This window comes from Pelobates fuscus, chromosome 7, assembly GCF_036172605.1.
Source record: "Pelobates fuscus isolate aPelFus1 chromosome 7, aPelFus1.pri, whole genome shotgun sequence".
NCBI lineage: Eukaryota > Metazoa > Chordata > Amphibia > Anura > Pelobatidae > Pelobates > Pelobates fuscus.
In genome coordinates, this window is record NC_086323.1 from 53,408,825 (window position 1) to 53,433,811 (window position 24,987).

General features: G+C 39.6%; 1 protein-coding gene across 6 annotated transcripts in view; it reads left to right on the forward strand.

Annotated features, from left to right (window-relative positions):
- The window catches only part of RALGPS2 (Ral GEF with PH domain and SH3 binding motif 2), a 199,989-nt gene that overhangs the window by 62,189 nt on the left and 112,813 nt on the right, over nt 1-24,987 (forward strand). For 5 of the 6 annotated variants that reach the window (XM_063428270.1, XM_063428273.1, XM_063428272.1 and 2 more), the window contains exons 2-6: nt 2,823-2,949; nt 3,997-4,104; nt 11,754-11,804; nt 14,355-14,438; nt 21,858-21,947. In XM_063428270.1, the coding sequence (XP_063284340.1) occupies nt 2,893-2,949; nt 3,997-4,104; nt 11,754-11,804; nt 14,355-14,438; nt 21,858-21,947 (390 nt within the window). In that variant the 5' untranslated portion in view covers nt 2,823-2,892. The remainder of the gene's footprint in view (nt 1-2,822; nt 2,950-3,996; nt 4,105-11,753; nt 11,805-14,354; nt 14,439-21,857; nt 21,948-24,987) is intronic. The other variant, XM_063428275.1, reaches the window with a different exon arrangement.

A 24,987-nucleotide genomic window follows, 5' to 3' on the forward strand; every position in this document is an offset into this window, starting at 1 on the left:
GGAGTTTGTCGGTCTGAGTGGGTAGCACCACTGTCGGCCATTTTGATCGGGCCTCGTGGTCTCCGCTTATCTGCTGTATACTCAAGGGTTTTTTGTAGTTTGGTCGTCTCAGTCTGGGTAGGTGGACCGGGATATCCCCCACCAGTGGGGTGGGATTTGTCGGTGTCCCAGTCACCGTTGTTGTGCCCGGAGAGCGACCGTCTCTCCGTGGCTCAGCTTCTGGTAGGCTGCAAGCCTCGGCGTATCCGCTAGGCTGAGTTAGAGTTAGAGAGAGGCACCGGTTTGTGCGGTAGCCCCTTCCGGTCACAATTGTCGTGGTCTGCAGCTTGTGGGTCTCAATGGCTGGGTAAGATGCCCCGTTTTTTGTTCCCAGGTGAGCGACCGTTGTGCCCGGAGAGCGACCGTCTCTCCGTGGCTCAGCTTCTGGTAGGCTGCAAGCCTCGGCGTATCCGCTAGGCTGAGTTAGAGTTAGAGAGAGGCACCGGTTTGTGCGGTAGCCCCTTCCGGTCACAATTGTCGTGGTCTGCAGCTTGTGGGTCTCAATGGCTGGGTAAGATGCCCCGTTTTTTGTTCCCAGGTGTGGGAGCTCTTGCCTGGCACGTCTGGGCCGCTTGGTTGCTTGGCTCCGCCCCCTACTGAAGGGGTTTTCACCCCTTCAGTAACCGGGGATTGGTGAGTGGGAGGGAGAGGGTACCTCCAGTGCCTGGAAAACGGATTATTTTCCTGGCACTGGAGTTTCCCTTTAAAGGTAAGACAATTGTAAAATGATCTGGTCACTAAGGGGTTAAAGAACTAACATTAGAGGTTCAATCCTAACCTGCTGAGCGAGAGAGAAACTCCAATTGTGCAGAACATCAAGTAAATGGTGAATCGCAAACCCCATCACAAATAACTAGGGCTAAATGAAAAATGCAGGCTTTGCAAGATCGCAATAGGTGTGGTGGAGGATCAGGACAGACACTATGCCATACTAGTTATGTATTACAGACACAGACAAGATTGGAGGAAGACATTCCTATCGGATTACAACTCTAAGGATATGATGGGCTGTCCCAAGAATAGGTGAGAGTAAAACCTATTTGGTTATTGACTAAGTAGTTTGCAAATAAACAGTTTAGTTGGTGGTCTGCACAGTTGCAGTGTCCATCTCTCTCACCAGTAAACGATCAAACCTCTGATGCTGGTTTTTTAAGACAGACGTTCTTGGGACATGAATGGTTGTCTCAGAAGTAGCTGAGAGTAATATCTACCTGTGTGTTGGTGAAAGGGGCTCACAACGCCGCGTTTAGCAAAAAACAGGAAGAGTTTAATAGGACTACTAAGATGGATAGTTTTCGCTGTCAATTAATAGCTTTGTCGGGGTTAACATTGTTTATTTTCTTTCATAGTTAATTTTCAGAAAATAGGTAGTGTATAGATACATCATTTTTTAACCATTTGAGCTATAGGATCGTTTCTAATCTAATGCTGAATTGTGGGCTTCTATTTATAATTGTGGGCTTCTATTATCTTGTCGTTGCTTAGTTAGGTTTGGGAGGAAATATGTCACCTTTAAATAAGTGCAATGTTTTTCCATCCCATATCTGGCTGCAGTTACCCCACTAGTTATGCAGTGAGTGCTTTATTTGAATTTGGTGAGAGTTTTTTTTTCTAGTTAGGTCTGTTTACTCGTTTAATCTAAAATTAAATAAGAGGGCTCATCTATGAACAGCTTGGAATGTGAATACGTCTATTTTATCCTAAGTAACAGAGATTTTTTTTTTTAATAAAACATAAAAAGTTGTGTTGCATGTTTAATCATTTCTAGTCTATTACACAAATTGTTCTGTTTTAGGGGTGTCCTTATAAGTTGTGCAAATAAAGCTTAAATTCTGATGAAGTGTGGTGAACAAATGGGGAAAAATAAATAAATCTTAAAATTGGCAAAATTCTGTATGCCTAAATCCTATTGTGACTGCAGATCTGAGTATTGCATCAGACATCCAGCAGGTGGTGCTGCTGTCCAGCTTACATTTGTACCCATGCATCCCCATTTGGAATATATTTAATGGTATATTTAATGTGTTGATTATCTTGCATGTTAAGTATCTAGAACTAGTCCGTTAGAACTTTCCGTTTATTGCAAGCAGAATCATTTTGTCAGCTTGCCTTCAAATGCTTCACACTTTTGTATATCTTTAATGATCGTACACTGCCTACAATCTTGCAGCTTCATGTAAATGTATAGTATATTTTATTTTAATTATATTCTATTGCATGTTCCGAATAATAAGTTGAGAAGAAAGTCAAAGAAGCAGTAAAGTTATTTAGGATTGTGCAGAATGAATTTACAGTTCACTATTAACATTGTATTATTTGTGAACCCTTTTTTTTTTTTGTTTGTTTGTTTCGGGGGTGGGAGGGTGTTTGATTTATATGGCTTGGTTTTAGGTACTCAACTGAGCAGTTTTGATGGTTTTATCCAGCATATTTTCTGACTTTTACATTTCAGTTTGTATTCACTTTAGTAATGCATTAAAATATTTTCTCTCTAAAATTTGGATAGCACCCACCAGTTCCTGGTGTTTTGTTAACACTGCGTGACCATATGGTTTGAGCAGATCTCTGTAATTTGGACTTTACATATTTTATCTAACCTTAAAAATGGTCAAACTGTGAATTGTGTGCACGTTGGTTCCTTTGTGTGTCTGTGTGTCTGTGTGTGTGTGTATTCTATATAGAATGTGTTATAGGTTCTGCTTCTAGTTTCTGACTTTCTTTGAGTCTTTGTAATCCCAGTTAGAAATGTATGTATTTACTTTAATTCTCCATTTAAAATCTAGGATGGTGCACCCATGGAGATGAAATGATCGTCATATCAAGGAGGGGGTAAGCACTGATGGTGCCCAAAGGATGGACTTTATGAATGGCCAATCGAGCAGCACTGCTGTACCAGCAACTGCATCAGAGGTAATGAGATAGGACACAGCACTCCCTATTTAGATCGTAGATGGGATGCGTCAGCTGGGACGCACACGTGCCTTCTACATGAAAGAACGTTTTGTAATATACATAAATTTCAATGGAAAAGTTTCCATAAATTGACTTAACTTGAGATGTATGAAATTGCATGTGTTCTTTTTCAAGTAGGCCGGGAAAACCAATTTTGCCCTCGTCATTTCCTGAGCAGATTGTGAGCAGGAGACTGCTGTAACTTATAAAAGAACATTAAAAGGGAAGAGAAAAATTGCTTTCTGCAGCTTACAGAAAGAAGCAATGTAATTTTAAACATTTGAGTAATTATATTCTTTCACGTTACGGCTTTTTTTTCTTTCTTTTTTTTTCTTGCATTAGTTCCGAAATAATAATTTTCATTTATTTTAACAAGATCATTTTGATTTAAATTTTTTGACAAGTATAAAAATCATGTTCTATGTTCTAAAGACTGAATTTTATTAAAGGCTGCTATGAGAACAGAATAAAATTTAAGTTAAAAAATTCCAAGTGATGTAGTTGAGTGATTTCCTGTACAGGCGACCGATACTCTTCTGCAATAGTATACATGTAGTTGTTATTCATGCTGCAACTTCTAAAGTGATATCATACCTGAATTAACTTTCATACCCCAAACTATGGCGTGGTGCCAGGCTAAAATTAAAGGAACTCTTCAAGCACCATAACCACTACAGCCCCTCCGTACTGATTGTGGTGCTTGGAGTACCATTTTTAAATACAGTTGCATTAAATGTATAGAACCCCAGATTTTGGAACTATGCATTGTCTGCATTTAAAAGGATACACTGTGCACTATAACTACTTTATCTCATTAAACTTTCCCACATGAGTGGCTTTAAACAATACAGCAGGACATCAGCAGTTAAAAGCTTTGTAAATGTGTTAGATAAAATGTACTTTTTTATTTCTATTTTACCTTTTTTTTAAATAAATAAATATTTTATTTTCTTAAAATTTTCCCTCTATCCTTTGACATTTCTTATGATTTTGTTTTCCTGACAGAAGAGCAGCAGCTCTGAGTCATTAAGTGACAAAGGCTCTTCTGAGTTAAAGAAAAGCTTTGATGCGGTTGTGTTCGACGTCCTCATGGTCACTCCAGAAGAATATGCTGTAAGTTATCCCCTATTATGTTTTGAAACAAGTATTTTAAAGGGATCTGTCATGCTACGTTTTATTTATTTTTAGTGGAGAATAATTATTTGTTTAAAACGCACCATGGTCACCTGAACAGCTTATTGTACTGTTTTAGTGTCTACAACATGTCCCTGCAGGCTTTTTAATGTAAACTCTGCCTTTTCAGAGAAAATGCAGCTATGCATTGCTTCTTAGGGACTCCTTCAGTGACAGTCACTTAAGATGTTGTGCTTCCTGGGTCAGTGCTGCACAACATGCAGCACTGACCTTCAGCATCACCCCACTCTGCATGGAGGCGCTGAACTTTCCCCATAGAGATGTAGTTAGTCAGTGCATGTCTATGAGGAGATACTGATTGGCCAACGTAGCGTTTTGCCTCATATAGCAACAGTCTATGGTAAACTATTGGATTAGCTGAGATCATCAATTCTGATCATCTCGGCCAAGGAGACTATCAGGGGTGCGGTCAGCTTTAGTGGACCTGCGCGACACTAAAATATAGAAATGTTTTCTACTTATTCAAGGTGGTCATGGGGGGAATGCAGACAGCTAAATAGTATTTTTACTATGTTCTGTTAAACTTTCTTGTAGTTCACTCCTTTTGTTTCCATATGTCTATGAAGAAGCCAAGGAGGTGTGGGGACACCTTTCCCTTACCAAGCACCCTCCCCTTTGATAGCAGCCATCAATTATGAGGGCTGACTTTCTCTATATCTTGTTGCAGTTATATATTTATGGCATGCATGAATGAGAATATATCGGACACGAGTCCTGGCAAGATTCATCTAGGAGTGATTCCAGCATAACCTGCCCTTCTCGCACTATTTTTTATGATATGCAGTGCTCATATCATCCACAAGGCTGTGAAGGCCACAATTTGAGGGCCACAGTACATCTCAAACCACATTTTAAAAGATCACAAATATCACAATGTTAGCCCTATTGCAGTTATGTCAATACAGTAAACATAATTAATGTTGGGTTTATGGCCTACACGGCCAATAAACTACCACACAAATTAAAATCTGCAGGATTACACCATTGCTTTTCTACCAGAGCAAATCTATCAATCCGTCAAAAAGTAATGTAGCGTTCTCTTACAGATTGCCTGACAAAATAGTTTATAATAGTGTTAATACTTAGCAGAGGCTTATGGGAATTGAAGTCCCAATAGGTAGAATTCCTAAATTGAATACACTGTTGGTGGGAAGCTTATATTTATTATTAAATTATGTTTTCAGTTGATTGTTTTTTGACCCAGCTGAAATTGATTCCCTTTCATAATGAGCTCCTTAAATTTAGAATTCTTGAAGCATGTTAGGCGTGGGTTATTTTTCTCTGCCTCATATTGTAAACATCATTGATGGTGTCTGCATAAAGTATATTTACATATAACATTACTGCTCACATTATCCATCCATAGGTTATGCAATTAAAGGTTATATTTTATGTGCATGTGCCCACTTTGGATTTCCCTAAGGGAAAAATTTACAAAGATCTTTTATGTAATTTTGTATGGTTGCTTTGTTTGGTTGTTAAGCCGCTAATCCATGGCACTGCATTCTTGACATATCCATGAAAGCTGACACGCTACACAAATATTGTTGATTAATGTCTATTTAATTAAAAATTGGCATGTAATGACTTATTAAGAGTGTAATATTACTTGTGATGGTTAAAGCAGTTTAAGTGAAATCTGAAAGTTAGTATTTATGTAGCACATTGGCCTGCGTAGCCAATAGTCAAAGAAAGGCTCCAGACACTTCGAACATACATTTCTAGACTTGAAAGAACACTGGGGAATGTTTTGCAAAGTGTTGTATTTTGAGAAACGGTGCAAAGTACTAAAGGTGGGGCAGTTACCAAGGAAACCAGCAAAACCAGCGACTCCCTGCCTTTTAAACTTTTCACAACATGTCTGTAAATCTCCTCCTTTGTGTGCTTTCACTTATTAAATACTGATAGCAAGTTTTCCATACAGATAAGAAATACATGTAGAATCCATGGGTGTCTTCCAAAACTCAGACTGTCATCTGAAAACTATTTTGAGAATGGAAGTTGCTCAAGTGTAATATGGTTTGTCCAAAGAGCACGGAGTTCCACTGATAGCAAACATATGAGTTAAAAAGAATAACTTTATTGAATAAGGATTAAAAGTGCAATATCAGGCTGGGGTACAGCAGCATGGACAGTTTTCATGCCTCAGTGCCACTTCATCCATAGATGTGGACTGTGTTTCTATGTATACTGTGTGTTTAAAACAACCTACCGGTATATTATTACTAAGATTGCCGTTAATGTGTAATGTAATGAAGAGCACCTTTACTATTGGGCTTTGCTGTCTCTTTAAATCTTGACCATCTCTTTTTTAAGCATGTCAATCAGTGTACTTGACAAGTTGAAGATGTCACATTGTGCTTGAAAATAGCTTTGAGTTTGGAATTCCAGGCATTAGTGGAGTGGCACCTACCGTGTCATAACTATATTACTGTTTGAAATGACTGGAATCTATAGCCATCAAAACTTCTGTACCATTTGCTTACTTTGCATATGTAACGGTCATTCCTTTTTTAATGCTTTCCATCAAGGCAAACCTAACATGACAAACCCTACAGCCAGTGAATTATGCTGCTAGCTTGGATTTGGTCTCCCTGGCATATGTACTTCTCTCAATAGGTTCAATCATTCTCATCTCTAGAGCTGTTGTCATATTTTTACCAAAGTGATGATTGTTTATGGTAAACATAGCATTGGGTAAAGTGTTGGTGAACTAAATGTAATGGTATTCTGTTCTCCACTGAGGAAGAGAGGTAATTTTCTATGTAGTATGTAAATAAATAAATATAAAAAACAACTTTTTCTGACATTATTTATATACATTTCTTAACAAGCCTTTTTTTTTTTTTTTAAACTCTGTGTCCTTAAATGTTTGATGGTTTTAAATGTTAAATCATAGTATGCACAAGGAAACATACGAGGGCTGTCTCCTAAGCAGCGGTTCTTAGCCTATTTTTGCAAAGTCCTAAATCAAGTATTTGGCTTTGGCTTGTCAACCCATTCGTCATTTGATGCCCATTGCAGACAAATTGGGTATATCCTGTCGAGTATGTTTGGGGGGGTACATTGAGTAAATGCCAGATTCTTTTTTTTTTTTCCAGTGTCTCCATGCAGAGGGATGAGATACTGAATGTTTGGATGCATTTTAGGCAGCCATGAACCAGGAAGGATCTCGAATAGCCATCTGAGTGGCCAGTGAAGTTACCACTAGGCTGTATTGTAAACACTGCATTTTCTCTGAAAAAACAGTGTTTACAGCAAAAAGCCTGACGGTAATGATTCTATTCACCAGAACAAATGCAATAAGCTGTAGTTGTTCTGGTGACTATAGTGTCCCTTTAATCATTTTAGGTATTGAGGGACATGCTTACTGAACTCACGTAAGACAAAGTAAACAGACAGGCTGATTATACTTGACTGAATGATATAGATAGATTAAGCTTTGTAGATGAAGAGAGAGTCCTAGACATGGGTATAATAAACAAAATATCCCCTAAAAAGGCCCCCTCAGGCAATGATGAAACAGCAAGCGCTTCAGGCACGACAGTGTTAACTACCTGTATGACGCTATGTGTAGGATTTGCACATTTAAACTTAAAGTAATGCCTCAGACAAGGAGCAGTGACAGCCCACCAGAGTCCACAGTAAGATCAGCCGATGCCTCTCTGTGGCATACCATGGCCTTGTGTCGGCTAAACACCACATTCTGTGTCATTGTGCCCCCATGCCATCCCTATATCGCCTTATGGCGTGTGTGAAGGAATGAATGTGGAGACTCTGCTATATTTCTTCACGTTCCCTAGTCTGTAATTTAAATAGTGAAAAGCACACAGTTCTTACAGCAGTATCTGTGTTATGACTGTCTGCTAGGTGGATTTGAGGTCTTTATAGGGGAGAGTTCTAAAACCGTGCAGGAAAGAAGAGTAGGCAGATTGGAGGGGGGCTGGCCAAGAGCTCTAGACCCCAACTCCCAACTCCCAACGCCTTCAGCCACCAGCAGGAAAGGTAGGAAACTGGAGGGTGAGTTTTAAAGTGTATGTCTGTGTCAGTGTGTCATATCTGTGTGTGTCAGTATGTTTGTGTGTCAGTATGTCTGTGTGTCAGCATGTCTGTGTGTCAGTATGTCTGTGTGTGTGTGTCAGTATATCTGTGACAGTATATCTGTGTGTGTGTCAGTATGTTTGTATGGCAGCATGTCTGTGTGTATGTCAGTATGTCTCTGTGTGTGTCAGTATATCTGTGTGAGTGTGTGTGTGCGCTTGCAATCATGCCAACACCACATACAAACATATTCCACAAAAACAAATCAATGCATTTCTGGAGTTACACGACAGATGGGGATCTACCTTTTAATCACCCGTGCAACAGGGAGACCGCCAAGAATTCTTGCACCTCTCTACTTTAGGTCCGCCACTGTGTTGAGGTGGAGGACGTGATTGCATGCCTGGGAAGGGGGGACAGGGTCCAGGGGGCGCTAAGCAAATGCTTTGCCCAGGGTCCAGTCATTATTAAAGACGACAGCCCTGCATATATATGTACAAATACAATGATACAAAGCAATTACAGTAAAAATAACACAAGCAGAATACGGCAGCATACACACCTCGATTTATAAAAAAAATAGGACTGGCACGCTACGGGACATCACAATCCTATATCGGCACAGTGCTGCTAAAAGGTTGCCTACCCCTGATCTAATGCATGTATAACATAATGTTCCGATTCATCTGTATCATCACCGGTTGCCGTGATTCATCTTTCAGGAACAGCACGCCCAGTTTGTCTCTTTGCTCTTCAGAATAGCAATGGCTCCCAGGGCATTCTTAGTGCCCTTATACCTCAAGTGCACATCTTGGCTAGATCGACAGTCTGGTATGTCACTGCGGTTCATCATACAGACCTGCTAGTCTCTCTCCTGCTTGTGAATGGGTATTTTGTCAAACTCCCCAAGAGATCGCTGACTCTGCCTATGCTACCAGCACCAGATTATATAGAGCAGTTTTGCCCAATAGATACATTTGCAGATGTTTTTAAAGCTACAACTTCCATGATGCCATGCCATGTCATTCTAAAGACATGCAAAGACACGCAAAGCATCATAGGAGTTGTAGTTTTAGAACATATGTAGATCTACCTTTTGGGCACCCCTGATATAGAGCTACTAGGCCCCATGACACGGTTACACTTGTACCCTTACATGGGTCCTTTCTCTGCATGCAGGACAGTTATACGGAGGAACTCTTGCAGCTGCTGCAGTGGTACCTGCTGGCTAAAAATGCACCCCGTTGTTGTTCTCAAACCATTGACCACCTCTTTATGGAAGCATTTACTACTTCACCTCCAAACCTTTTATTGGTTTGCCTATTAAAAAAAGAAAAAAAGAAACGCAGGGAAGATCATAGATGACCACCACCCGTAATGTCAATACGCAGAACCACTGAAGGGTCAAAAAGCAATGTTAATGAACCTACTCCCTTACCCAAACCCAACCCATCTCTCTTTTCTGTACCCCTCCCCCCTGATCCCCAAATTCCCATTTAAAATGGAACAAAGGAACTTTGAGAAATCACCACTGGGCTGAGTGATGTAAACCCGGCATAGCCTATCAACATGTACAACCAGACTTAAAATGTTACTTTTGTTGCTACGGTTACATGATGTTACAAGAACAAGATTTGATCCATCCTGAACTTTTCTTTCTGTACTCCCGTCCCCACATTATGATGACTTCTGAAAACCAATAAAATAAAGAATTTATAAAAAAAAAGTGCATGCTGCGATCTAATTATATGCTGCCTGGGTGTCTGTTTTTTTTATAATTGCAGATGGATGTTTGTCACACGACCTGTGGAAATAGTCAATGCAAATTCCTTTTTACTATGTCACAGTAAAACATTCAAACAAGGATTAATGCTCTCTACATGTAGCTCATCCTAATATAGATTTTGCAGCTGAATAATTTATTTGCTTAATATTTGACGTTGTAAAATAGATTAAATTACAGGTTTGGGAAAGGGCAAGTAAAACTAAATAAGAGCTTTGAAAGGTTTTCTAGCGATGTTAAGAGGCAATACTGGCAGGACATCACACTTCCTTGCTTATAGCTATGAATGAAAACTATGCTACTTTTGTAACCTTGTAGGCGTAATATCTAGGATCCCCGGCAACTAATATGGTCAACTATTTTGTCCAACTGCCATAATTCCTCCTCTCCCCCCCTTACCCTCTAACTATTGTGCCAACATTAAAACACTTTTTTCAGTTACCTTGTTTATATAACAAGGTAATTAAAAATCTGTTTTAATTTCAAATTTTAGATCAGAATAGCCAGAAAACGTGGCGGCATATGGCTGCTCTGGTCTAAAATTTTAAATGCACTTAGATTTTTCTGACTGTTTACATTTGAACGAGAAACCCTACATCACATCTTTCAACATTTCAAATGTGCAAAGAGACACCTTAAAGGACCACTAAAGGCACCCAGACCACTTCAGCTGAATGAAGAGGTCTGGGTGGCAGGTCCTTCTAGGATTAACCCTTTCTGCTGTAAACATAGTTTCAGAGAAACTGCTATATTTACTTTAGGGTTAATCCAGCCTCTAGTGGCTGTCTCATTGACAGCCACTAGAGGCGTTTCCGCTTTTCTCACTGTGATTTTCATAGTGAGAAGACGCCAGCATCCATAGGAAAGCATTGAGAATGCTTTCCTATGGACTGGCTGAATGCGCGCGTGGCTCCTGCGCATTCAGCCGATGACAGGGAAAGGAGAAGGAGAGTACCCAGCGCCGAGGGAGCCTGGCGCTAGAAAAAAGGTAAGGGATTAACCCCTTCCTCCCCCTAGAGCCCGGCGGGAGGGGGACCCTGAGGGTGAGGGGTCCCAAAGACCATATTGAGCCAGGAAAACGAGTAAGTTTTCCTGGCACTATAGTGGTCCATTAATATTAGGGATGGGGCTGTTCTGAAAAATATTAGTTGCTTGCTAATAACAATTTATGTTACTAAAATGTTATTTAGAACAAGAACAATTTCTTATTTATAGATTGATTTCCAAATTGCGTTTATTGTAGTTAAAAAAAAAAAAACACATTACTGTGAGTATTATTATTGTCAAACTCTGTTATAGAGTCAGACATGCCAACAATATGGAGCTCATTAATAAGATGGATATTAGGATAGAAAAGAGAGGCACAGGGATTTTGGTTGAAAATAAGGACTGTCCCTTTTATGTAGGTACACTTGGGAGGTACACTATATTTCATGACTGCCACCTGGTTACCAGTGTTTAACCCCCTAAGGACCAAACTTCTGGAATAAAAAGGAATCATGACATGTCACACATGTCATGTGTCCTTAAGGGGTTAAAAAGAGTGATTTTAGTCTGTCAGCCCATAAATAGGAAGAGACCGTGTGCTTGCCCCCGAGACAGAAATCTCACACCTTGAACATATTAAAATCATGACAGTTGTTTCACTTTCCAACTGTTCTTTCATTAGGATTTTGTTTGCATGCTGGTGAAAGCTACTTTTCAATCAGGACTAATCCTCTGTATGCGTATTTATATTTTTCAGGGTCAGATAACACTAATGGATGTTCCAGTCTTTAAAGCAATTCAGCCAGAGGTGAGTATTTTATGAAATTTCAGATTTAATGACCCGTTTCCATACTCCAACACTCTATAAATCCCAGCAAGATGTATATATAAGAGCCTATGGTTCTTCTTAACAGAACTTTGCCCCTTGCTTTCCCAGGGTTGGAAATTATGTATGTGGGTGCCAGTGTTCACAATTAAAGTAATGTGCAGATAATGGGGGATTTAGAATACAGTGATACTATGCCTCATATTTATCAGTCTCTTTACATAACCTCTTTGCCAGTGAACATGAAGTTGTAATTCAGGTTGGAAAAAAGCTCAAGTTTATACTTCAATAATGCGGTTGGTGGTATAAAAGAAGGCTAAATTGCACCTTGGCGTTTGTTTAAATGGGAAAAAATATATATAATATATCCTTGTCTCTAAAAATGGTAATCCTTTATTGTCCTAGATTAATAAGTTTATATTGTCTTCATATTAGGTATTGTTTGTTTGTGTAGTCGTTCAGTCGTGTCCAACTCTGTGACCATATGGACCATAGCATGCCAGGTACATCTGTCAGTCACTGCCCCTCTGGTTGGTTTCTAAGAGCCAGGCAACCATTGCCTCCATAGATGTAAAAATGTTTCATGCTAGCAATAATATTTATAAGAAGCATGGTTCCCTGTCTCCTGGAGTTTGTCAAATCCCTTGCTGATGCTATATTTATTATTCTGTTAGTAATGGAGCTGGGCAGCACCCTTTTAACTCAGTCATAATAATAATACTGTTTTTTTTATTTCAGTTTTCATATGAACTAAAATGTGTGGTTTTGCAAAGGTGAAAAACTGCAACTTTGGCTTAGATTATACTACTTTTTTAAATTATTTTTTTTATATCCATTCACCACAACTCACTTTTGGTAAATCCCCACCCTTTTTATATTAAAGGGACACTGTATTCATCATAATTGCTTCATCTAATTAAATAGGTTATAGTGTCTGGAGTCCCCTGGCACTGTCCTTCCATACAGCATTAAACCATTTATAACAGCTAAAAGGAAGATTCATAAGATGCTGCACCGGATTTTTTTCACCTCTGCCACTAGATTACTTTCCTATAATCATGTTGTTATTGTTATCTATAGTGTACTACTGTAGTATTCTGTTCTTGCAGTTACATGTAGTCATTAATAATCTGGCTGTTTGGATTTGATTGGCAACATTCTAAATTGTATATCACAACTATTTTTGTGCCCTCCCCCATGCTTGCCACTCCTAGCTGTAAATTCCTTGAAATAACTGTTTATCACTACTCCTCCTTAGGCCAAATCCCCATACCATCTTTGCAACAAGCACATTTTACTCGGCTCAGCCTGCCCACCCAGGTCCCCCCCTAAATTTATAGCATGCTCCTCCAGCTGTTTAAGATTTTCAGTCAAAATAAAAACTGCTACAGCTAACACACCCCTACTGCACTCAGCCAGTCACCACCATCTAGGTTGTTTTTTTTTGTTTTTTGTTTTATATAGAAAATGCATATTGTGGTTGGGAATTATCAGTACAGCAGAGGAGGGAGTGGTGTCAAAGTGCTGTTGGTAATCTGTTTATTTTTTCCCGCTCCCCCCCCCCCTTTTTTAAACCCCTTCTAAACCTTTTTACATTTAACGTGGGTAACGGCTCCCAGAGACTTCGGCAGCAGAACCACTACACTAAGATCTAGTTCTTATGTTGTGTAGACAACCCCTTTGTGTACTTGCCTATCCACCAGTTTAAGTCTTGCAGTAAGTTCAATATAAATCCCATTTCTTTATACAAGTACAGCAGGAGTATTACGTTGTGTGTTTAGAGTCGTGCCCTATAGCACTCTTATACAGAACATCTAGCAAAATTAGAGGACGGGTAGGATCAAGTTATGTCATTATACCCCATAGAATGTAATTTTTTTTGAGTAGGGCGTTACAGCACCTTCTGTTTGTGTGTCCAATTTGTCTTGTTGCAACTACTCGTTTGCCAGTCCCCTTATGCACAGACCTGCAGAATATGTTGGACCTTTGTAAGTCATAATAACCCCATGCCCTTTCCAATGTCCAAACCAGAAGGTAATGTGATCACCTGTAATGTGATTTCGCCTTATGATTGCATTTCTGTTTATTTCTGACACTACTCATAACACACATGTTTGTGTGTATGTATAGTACAGAACTCGACAAACTCCAGTAAAGTTAAAACTGTCATACAGTCTTATTTAAAGTGACACTGTCACTGTTAGTTATTCCATAAATATAGAAAGGTATGAGAGACAAATGAGGACTGCGCTCGACTTTCATTGGAATCCCAGCTCAATCTAAAGATCTTATAAGCTAAATTGGTGAATGCTTATGCAGAGCTTGAAGTACAATTGTTTCCAAGATCCTGTAGACGGCTCCAACCACAGAGCCACCTTCTCTTAGGTTTACTTTGTGTCTTAAATAAATAATTGTTTTCAGTGGTGGTATGATGCTGTTTGTCACCTGCTTTGCTTCATTATTTTTGCCTGTGGTGAAGTCTGCATGCCTTGTCCTCTCCCTAATCGGGTAAACCTGTTTTCTTCTACACAGGAGTTATCAAGCTGTGGTTGGAATAAGAAGGAAAAGTACAGTTCTGCACCAAATGCTGTGGCCTTTACAAGACGTTTCAATCAGGTGAGTTACCTGGCAATCGCCCTATTAAAGTGGCTGTTATGCCTTCTTTAGTTAAAGAGCCACCTTAAGCTCCATGACAACTTTGCATCATTGCAAAACGTCCAATGCATCATATCTTCATGCCCAGAATAGCTTATAACTGCAGTAACTTGTCAAGATCGCTACAGCTATAAGAGTACTACCTGTTTTAGTGACATCAGAGAAGGAATTTTACTTTATCCTTTGCTGTTCAAAGCCTATCCAACTTCAGTGTGCTGTGTTGACATTCAACACTTGTACAGACATTTCTCTTTCCCTTTGGAGAGGGAGCAGCCACAAGGGTTTTACTGGTGACTCTGACAATTAATGAACACAATGAGTGAACCAGGCTGTGTATTGATTGCACCTGTGAATATGGCTGCTATAGGCTTATTGAGCAATTGGATACATCCTGTGTAGTGAGTGGAACTGTGCCGTTGCTTAGTTACATATTGGGACACATACAGAAAAAAACCTATGTGCAGGCATGCCAATATTCCACCCACATCTCAGAACAGAGGTTTCATGCTGGAAATGGCTCTCTGGGATATAAGAGCGAAAACAAAAAACATACTAGAATTAGAGGCTCCTTATTGGTGGGGCTGTTTCCGGTTCTGAAACTTTTTTAAAGGCAACTTATTTTTCTTTGAAGTATAATTTGTTTGCATATGGCATATGTACTAAAACATGAAACAATTCACTTTGCATTCCCACTTTAGTAAATAACCCTGATAGTGTTTTCAGAACAGTCAACTATTCATTGTGTTAAAGGGACACTATAGTCACCAAAGCAACTTTAGCTTAATTAAATATGCCTCAGAAGTCTTACTGCTTAATTCTCTGCCATTTAGGAGTTTAATAACTTTTCTTTCTGTCCATGCAGCCCTAGCCACACCTTTCCTACCTGTGACTCGCACAGCTTGCATGAAAGTGGTTTCATTTTTTAAAATCAGATGTTAATTTATTTTAGATGTTTCAACGCCTGCTCTGCAAATTTAATTTTAATTACATATAGGAGGCTCCTGCAAGGTCTAGCAAGCTATGAGCAGCACAAGAGAGAAACAGAATTTGCAATAATTTTGTATTTAGAAAGGGATGTAACCATTAGATCTCCCTTTCCGGGAAGTGTTTAGAAAGGCTGTGCAGTTACCTGCAGAGAGGTGTGATTAGGGCTGCATAAAAAAGTGATTTAACTCCTAAATGGCAGAGAATAGAGCAGTATGACTGCAGGGGGAAGATCTATACACAAAAACTGCTTCATTAACCCTTTAACGCAGGGTCTACTATACAGCCCTGCAGAAACCGGGCATAGAACACCCTGATTGTAAATAAAAATACATGTAGACTTTAAATATATATTATTATTTATATAGCACTAACTAAGTCTGCAGTGTTGTACAATGGGTGGACTAACAAACATGTAATTTGACCTCACAAGTTGAATGCACAGGGGTTGAGGGACCTGCTCAATAAGCTTCTATGCTATAGGGAGTGGGGTAAAGTGACACAAAAGGTAAGGGTAGGAGTAGAGGTAGATTGGTAGAATAGTACATGTGTATTTATGTAATCTTTTTACATAATTATGTGAATTTACAATTTGAGGGACTTGTCTGACAACCCAGGCAGAAAGTTCAGAGAACTTAAGTCGCAAGCCCTATATTTGACCCTGTAACTTTACAAAACACAATAAAACTTGTACATGGCAGGTACTGTTTTACTAGTCAGACTGCACTGAACACAAATATGAGTGTTTTAAAAAAGTAAAACATATCACTATGATGATATTCGTGAAAGAGCAGTTTTTGTGTAAAAAAGCAAAAAACAAGTATAAATGTGAATGCTAACTTTGGCTAGGGTTTGTGACCAAGTGGCTACTAAAAAATAAAGGACATACCACATTTTCAATACCCTGGGTTGTCTACTTTTTCAAATGGTATGCCATGTTGGTGGTATTTCTCATTCCTGGACTACCATACGGTCTCAAAGGCAACATAACCAATCTGGTGGCAAATTTCAATGTGCAAAAATGGAAATTGGCAAGTCTTATAGTTGACCCTGTAACTTTCCAAAACCCCATAAAACCTGTACATGGGGGGGTATCAGGGGAACAGAAGAGCGGCAATGTGGAACCAACCCAGCGTCAGGAGATCGGCCGCCTCTCCCGGCAATCAGGCTGCTGTTCATGCTAGGCCTCAGATGCGGATCCTTGCAAACCGGCTTGGATTGCTTCGTGTGAGGTGTTAAACTGTTCAGTTTAACTTCGTTTACCCGTCGGTAGCTCATTTGATCTAATTTCTGGGCTTATTTGTGTCGTTTCGTCGAGTGAAAGATTGTGCAGAGCAAGAGCTGTGCTTGTGTGCATCTGCTCAGCTCTGCGTTCAGGCCCCGCCGCCCAGCCAGTGTTTTTGAATAGGTGGATACTAAAAAAGATTGGACGTACCCCATTTTGAATGTTTTTAAATGGTATGCCAAGATGGGGGTAATTTTCATTCCTGGGCGGCTATATGGTTTATAAGGCAACATAGCCAATCTGGCAAATTTCAATGTGTAATAACTGGAAAGGGGAAAGCCCTATATTTTACCCTGTAACATTCCAAAAGCCAATAAAACATATAAATGTGGTACTTGTGTACTCATGAGACATCTTTGAACATCAATCATTATGCGTATTTTATTTTAGTAAAATCTAACAGTATTATGACACTCACCGTTAAAATGCTACGCAGAATTAAGAAAATAACAAAATGTCTTAAGCTTTCAAACTCTTTCAGTTTTTATTCCTTTAAAATTGTTTCATAGAAAGAGGTGAATTATGGAAGAACAGGCATATAGTCAAATTAAAGGTTTCATTTGCATTTTGTTTTGATCAGAATGTGTACAATTGCCTCCGTCCTTAAAGGACCACTCTAGGCACCCAGACCACTTCAGCTTAATGAAGTGGTCTGTGTGCCTGGTCCCTCTAGGATTAACCCTTTTTTTAATATAAACATAGCAGTTTCAGAGAAACTGCTATGTTTATACTGAGGGTTAATCCAGCCTCCAAAACCTCTAGTGGCTGTCTCATTGACAGCCGCTAGAGGCGCTTTCGTGCTTCTCACTGTGAAAATCACAGTGAGAGCATGCAAGCGTCCTTAGGAAAGCATTGTAAATGCTTTCCTATGCAACCGGCTGAATGCGAGCGCGGCTCTTGCCGCGCATGCGCATTCAGCCGATGACGTCGCAAGGAAGAAGGAGAGGAGGATGAAAGCTCCCCGCCCGGCGCTGGAGAAAGAGGTAAGTTTAACCCCTTCCTCCCCCCAGAGCCCGGCGGGAGTGGGTCCCCGAGGGTGGGGGCACCCTCAGGGCACTCTAGTGCCAGGAAAACAAGTATGTTTTCCTGGCACTAGAGTGGTCCTTTAAGGGGTTACGCTAAAGTTGTTTTTTTGTGACTATAGTGTCCCTTTTAACTATGTTAATCTGTTAATGCCACTAAACTATTTCCAAAACACTTTTCTATATATAGTTATTATAAGTACACCATGGAATATGATGGAGCATACTGATCTGAATTAAAAGTTGCTTTATTATTAGTGGTTCTAAAGGTATGGTTTGAAGGAGAAATATGCGAGCGGAGATACAGCTGATCAGTGAAATGTATGACTTGATCCTCAGTAAATTATCTTTCACTGCTTCTGTCATCAGAGCTGCTTACAATTTCAGATCATTGAGGTCTGGTGAAGATCTTCTTTATCACTTGTGAATAAGAGAGAGCATCTCTAGTGGAACTGTCATAGGTTCCCAGTCTGGTTTCAATTTTACACTGTCAGGATCCGAAAATAATAAGTCAGAGCATGAAAAGTACAAGCTGTTTCCTCAGAATTCCTGGACTCCTTAAATAATTACATGGTCTTCTTTAAAAGGTTATGCAAAGGTTATTATTAACATTTATTTTCTCTTTAAATGTAAATATTCTAAAGTGTCTCTATTTTTTGAGGCTATGCAGAATGTCATTGCCTTGTTAAAAGCCAGTATAGAGTAAAATAGACTCAGAAACACTAGGTTATAGTAAATCAATATAGCTGCTCGATTTTGCTAAACACAGATTGTTCTCTGCCAAGGTGCTGGTTTTAATCTAGTCTTATTTTCTACATTGACATCCATGTTGCCACGAACGCCATTACCGTCCAATGTAAGAATTTTTATAGTTGCCGATTTCTCTACTATTAACATACACGTGTTAACAAAACATTAAAGGGACACTATTGTCACCAGACCAACTACAGCCTAATGTGGTTGTTCTGATGAGTATAGTCAGCCCCTGCAGGCTTTTTGTTGTAAACAATGCTTTTTCAGAGAAAAGGCAGTGTTTACTTTACTGCCTTGGAACACCTCTAGTGGACACTCCTCAAAAGGTCACTAGAGGTGCTTCTTGGGGGATTGCTGCACAGTGTGCAGAACTGATGTCTAGCATCACTCTCCACAGTCTGCATAGAGACGCTGAATTTTCCTCAGATACTGGCTCTGCCCCCCCACCTCCTTGACTATCTCAGCCAATCCAATGCATACCTGTGGGAAAGCATTGTGACTGGCTGAGATCATCACTTCTGATTGTCAGCTATGGAGGTGGATTGGGGGTGGAGCCAGTGCTGGCAGACTGGAATTAAGGTAAGATGTCACTATATTTAGAGGGACCAGATAGTATTATTAACACTATAGGGTCGGGAATTTACATTTCTCTTCCTGACCCTATAGTGTACTTTTAACACAAACTACCTGTCTCTGTTTTTCCACTTGCCAATTTTGGACTTAACTTTGCAATTCCTTTAACAGTCCACAGTTTACCTGTTTAGTAAATAAACACAAATGTCAAAATGGGCTAGCACATAGAAGGGCTGCTGAAAAAAATTGTATATGATGCTAAATAAGGCTATCTGTACGTAATTTTAATTCGACATAAGGAAATATTTGCTTGTCTGTCAATCACACTTTATTTTATTAGATTTTACATTGGTTTCCTGTCCCAGATGAGTGATAGGATGTGGGAACCAGAAGGGCCCTGAGCTATAGTGATCAGCCATTTACGTTTCAGGAAATGGACATTCCTGTTTCCAAGAAAAACACAAATTTAATTTGGACCACTTTTATTTATTTCTTTATTTTAAATGTCTGTTATGAGGGGTAGTGGGGATACCGGTTTTTAACTGTATGCGTTCCATGACTCAAAAGATTGTCCTTCCATGTATTGTTGAACAGTGTGTTGGACAGCATGCTGCAAAGAGTTAAAAGTATGGATTCAAAATATTCCCAAACATGTATTTAGTTTTCAGTGGGAAAATATGTTTTATAACCAATTATAATGCATGAAACAATAGATGAAAATCACACAGAATAATAAATTATTCATATAAAGCTATCACTAAAGTTTCTTCCTTTGCAACAAACATGCAGCTTCTGCAAGCACCAAGACGTGGCTGAGGTTTCTCATGTAATTTTACTACTCTGTTGTTTTCATTAGAAGCATTGTGTATACCCAATAAACCCCATTAATGCAGCTCGATTCATGATTTGTGAGAAACATTTCCTGGCCATGCATGACCATCTTACAGAAAACTGGGAGCTTTTATGATGAACTCCATGGGCATGTGTTACTCCGAAGCAAGGTGCCTCCTCGGACCCAGGCCTGCATGACAGACGGCATCTTTTTACCACAGACCCAATAAGGAAGAAGGGCACGAAACCCGTTTGAATGGGTGCTTCTTCCCCGATTGGACGCCTGCGCCCCGCCGCAACCAATCAACACTCACTCGTGCCGACCTATCTGGAAAATCGTGCAAACCCAGTTTGAATGGTAGCTCCTTTTCCGATTGGTCGGCACGGACTTCCAGTTCCGCTGGGGCTCGCGCCGCTCTTAGGTAGCCCCGGGAAAACCGTTCTCTGGGCAGCTACGAACCTGGCCTTGTAACTCCCGGATAGGGAGAACAGTGATTATAGCTCCATTAGGAGCAGGTAGGGCGATCCGAACCGCCAGTAGCCCAACAGTGTCCCCACCAACCTCAGGGACCCGTTCATGGAGTCCTGGTGCGAAAACCCCACAAGGGAAGCGTTTTCTTTCGGGATACGAATGCTCCCCCTGGGTGGTGTTCGCCTATACGAAGTGACTGCCACCCAGGGGAGCACTCTTTAATTACTTCCCTTGCGGTTTCACACTTATGTTGCAGGTGCAAACGTTCTGATTGATTGGTGTGAACATTCTAATGGCAGTATCGGGATGGTCTGCTTTCGGGAGACGAACTGGTTCTGTTCGCATGAGCGCTCCCGAACGATCAACAGGGCATTTTACACTAAATACATGGGGGAAACGTACAATACACGGGAGAAAACACCTGAATGAGCAGTGGGCATTGTACTCCGTGACCGCGGTCTGTCACACTGCTCAAAACAATTGTGGTGCCAAAAGGTTACTAGTCACATACTATTCAGATTCCTAGATATCGTTCAAACAATCTAGAGTCAATGCCCCCACAGTTCTTCTAGCATAAGTTTGTAGAAAGCACCTGCATCCATGACATAAAAGGGGTTAATTACATCTGAAAAGGCAATGCTTGCATTGAAAAGCTTGAGGGGACATGCTTTAGATAGGGACACCAGAACCACTACATTCAGCTGTAGTGAATATGGTGACTATAGTGTACCTTTAACAATTTGTGCCTGCTTTTATTGTGTAGTCTCTTTATTCTTATTATACTATTGCCTGCCATACATATAAACATGTGCATACATTTGGTCTAACAGTGATACCTTTTCATGATTCATAATGTGCGATCTAGTTGGCTTATGTTTGCTTGTGCAGAGTAGTACCCCTAGAAAATATGCTGAGACGTAAAGATTGCCATCAATAAACAAAGGCCTTCTCGGAAGGGAATCTGCTCTTTTATATGAATCCTTTGCAATTACAATTCAATCATAGCGATCTCCGTCAGCTGCAAAGACATCAGTCAGTTAAGTGCATTTCTTTACCCACATGTTTAAATTAACTTCTAATAAACTTAATGTTATGTACTTATCCAGATAAGCTATTTTAACTAATGCTAATTAAGAGACTTCAATCAAACCGAGACAAGAAATTCCCAGTTAATGTTAGAACAGTCAGCGATTCATTCAGCAGTCACCTTCCTGGTTTCCTGTTTCCACTCTATGCCTGTATATTGTATGGTTCAAGGCAGGCAGAAGTAACGGTTCATCCTCTGTGTTCTACTACTCTATGAATATAACCTAACAGTTTGAACAGCCTTTGCCTTCTCCTTCAAAACACATTAACATCTTTGTTTATTTTCAAAGACCTTCCCTTGACTGTATAAATATGCAAATTTTCATTAATTTGTTAGTCCCACTTACATGCTTCCATTTTTATTTCTGTTGCAGGTGAGCTTTTGGGTAGTCAGAGAGATCCTTCATGCACAGACACTAAAAATTCGTGCTGAGGTTTTGAGCCATTACATTAAAACTGCGAAGGTGAGGTTTATTCTATTTTTTTCCTTTCTCTTTCTTTCTTTTTATGTTTGATCATTTTGGTTTAAATTGAATTTATGGGCACCACATACCCACATTAAGGATGAACTCACCCACAGAAAAACATTTACGTTTGACACTTCATTTGGTGCCACTCATGGATTACATTAAATACTTCCCAGTGTCCTGGTGTCAAGGATCTCTTTGGTGGTGTAAAATAACAGGCATATAGCCAGATCTTTCATTGCAGTTCTCGGTTAGTGAAGTTTTCCACTCACATTTAAATTGAACCTATGTTCTAATGACAGTTCAGTTTGATTTCCCAACAACGCACACTTGCCTAAACATGGTTATTTACTAAAGTGAGAATTCAACGTGGATTTAAAATTTAAAGAAACCCTATAGGTTCAGGAACCCAAATTTTTATTCCTGTCCCTATAGTCTTAAAAGCTATATCTGCCTTCCCCCCAACCCCCACCCCCCACACCACCCTTAAATACAGGAAAATATTGCCTTTATTCCAGTCTGCTGGTGCTCTGCCCCTGATCTGCCTGCTTGGCTGACATAATCAGAAGTGATGAGCTCAGCCAATTACAATGCTTTCCTATAGGATTGGCTGAGATGAGCTCTGGCCAATCAACATCTCCTCATAGAGATGCATTGAATGAATACATCTCTATGAGAAAAGTTCAGTTCATCCGTGCAGAGGGTGGAAACACTGAATGTCTGCAGCAGTGCCCCAGGAGGTGTCCCTAGGCTGTAATGTAAACACTGCCTTTTCTCTTAAAAGACAGTGTTTACTGCTACTCTGACCTAACATTTGAAATTCACTTTGAATTCTCGTTTCAGTAATTAACTTAGTGAGAGTTTAAAAAATGGTGGTGCAGTTCCTAGGCACATCTTCACACTGAGCAAAATCTAGTAGTTACAGCTGAACTTACCATTGCTTTTGATTGGAACTTTGCTATAACTTAGGATGCAATAAAATGTTCATGCGTTAAGCCTACTATAAGCTTTCTGTTTCAAAATGTTTTTTGTTTTTTTTAATGCTTATACCAATTTTAAAAACTCCGGACAGTGTGGGAAACCATAGAAATGAAGAATCCACCATAAATTGCAATATTCACAGTCTATAGGGCATTGCTAATATATCGCCAAAACCAGTTTGAGTTTTGTTTAGGCAATACATTTCAAATACCAAGTACATGGCTACCTACCCATGAACTGACTGGAATGTGTTTGTTTATTTGAGGTGCAGTGTCCCTTTAACTCCATTACAGCGTTCTATTTAAGCCTGTAACTTTCCAAGACACTATAAAACCTGTATTGTTTTACTCAGGGGATTTCACTGAACACAAATATTAGTGTTTCAAAATTATAAATTGAATTACAACAATGATTTTTTCCAGTAAAAGTGAAGTTTTTGGCATTTTTCACATACAAACGGCACTTTAACTTACGATATTATTTTTGTAATATGTTTTACTGATTTGAAACACTTATGTTTGTGTTCAGTGAAGTCTTCAAAGTATAACAGTACCCCCCATGTACAGGTTTTATGGTGTTTTGGAAAGTTAGAGAGTCAAATATAAGGCTTGCATTTCATTTTGTTCGCATTGAAATATGTTAGTTTGGTAATGTTGCCTTTGAGACCGTATGGTAGCCCAGGAATGAGAATTACCCCCATGATTGCATACCATTTGCAAAAGTACACAACCCCCAATGTATTGCAAATGGGGTATGTCCAGTCATTTTTAGTAGCCACTTAGTCACAAACACATGCCAAATATTAGTTTTTTGCTTTTTTTCTCACAGAAAACAAATATGAACGCTAACTTTGGCCAGTGTTTGTGACAAAGTTGCTACTAAAAAGACTGGACAATACCCCACTTGCAATACCTTGAGTTGTGTATTTTTGCAAATGGAATGCTATCATGGGGGTAATTCTCATTCCTGCGTTACCACACGGTCTCAAAGGTAACATTACTAATCTGGCAAATTTTAAAGGGACACTATAGTCACCAGAACAACTACAGCTTATTGAATTTGTTCTGGTGAGTAGAATCATTACCTTCAGGCTTTTTGCTGTAAACACTGTCTTTTCAGAGAACATGCAGTGTTTACATTACAGCCTAGTGATAACTTCACTGGCCACTCCTTAGATGGCTGTTAGAGATCCTTCCTGGGTCATGGCTGCCTAAAATGCATCCAAACATTCAGTATCTCCACCCTCTGCATGCAGACACTGAACTTTCCTCATAGAGATTCATTGATTCAAATCATCTCTATAAGGATATGTTGATTGGCCAGGGCTGTGTTTGAATTGTGCTGGCTCTGCCTCCTTGTCAGTCTCAGCCAATCCTATGGGGAAGCATTGTGATTGATGTCAGCAGGCAGTGGGCAGGTCTAAAGGAAACAGAGCCAGAGCTAGCAGCTCCATACTTGAATACAGTTAGATTTTTTTTTTTTAGGGAGGCATGGGGGGGGCGCAGGGTGGCTAGATGGTGGTTTTAACCCTGTAGGGTCAGGAATACATGTCTGTGTTCCTGACCCTATAGTGCTCCTTTAAATTGAAAAAAATGAAAAATATAATGTGCTATATTTGACCCTGTAACTTTCCAAAACACTGTAAAATCTGTTAATGGGGGGTACTGTTTTACTTGTGAGACATCGCTGAATACAAATATGGGCGTTTTAATGCAATAAAAGCGAACAGTATCATGACATTTACAGCTTAAATGTCAGGCGGAACTGCAATTTTTTTAAAAACGTAATTTCTCATTTTTTTTATTTTATTCATAATAAGTTGTTTCATATATGAATAGTTCATGAGAAATTAAAGCCCTGAACAAAATGATATATAATAAGTGTGGGTGCACTTAATATGAAAGAGGTGAATTACGGTTGAACAGATATATAGCGCAAATTTCAGGTTTTGTTTACATTTTGTTTTTATCAGAACGTGTACTATTGACTCCGTCCTGAAAAAGTTAAATCTGTTATCAAGCTCGTGGAATTATTTCAATTCCAGAACTGAGATTTG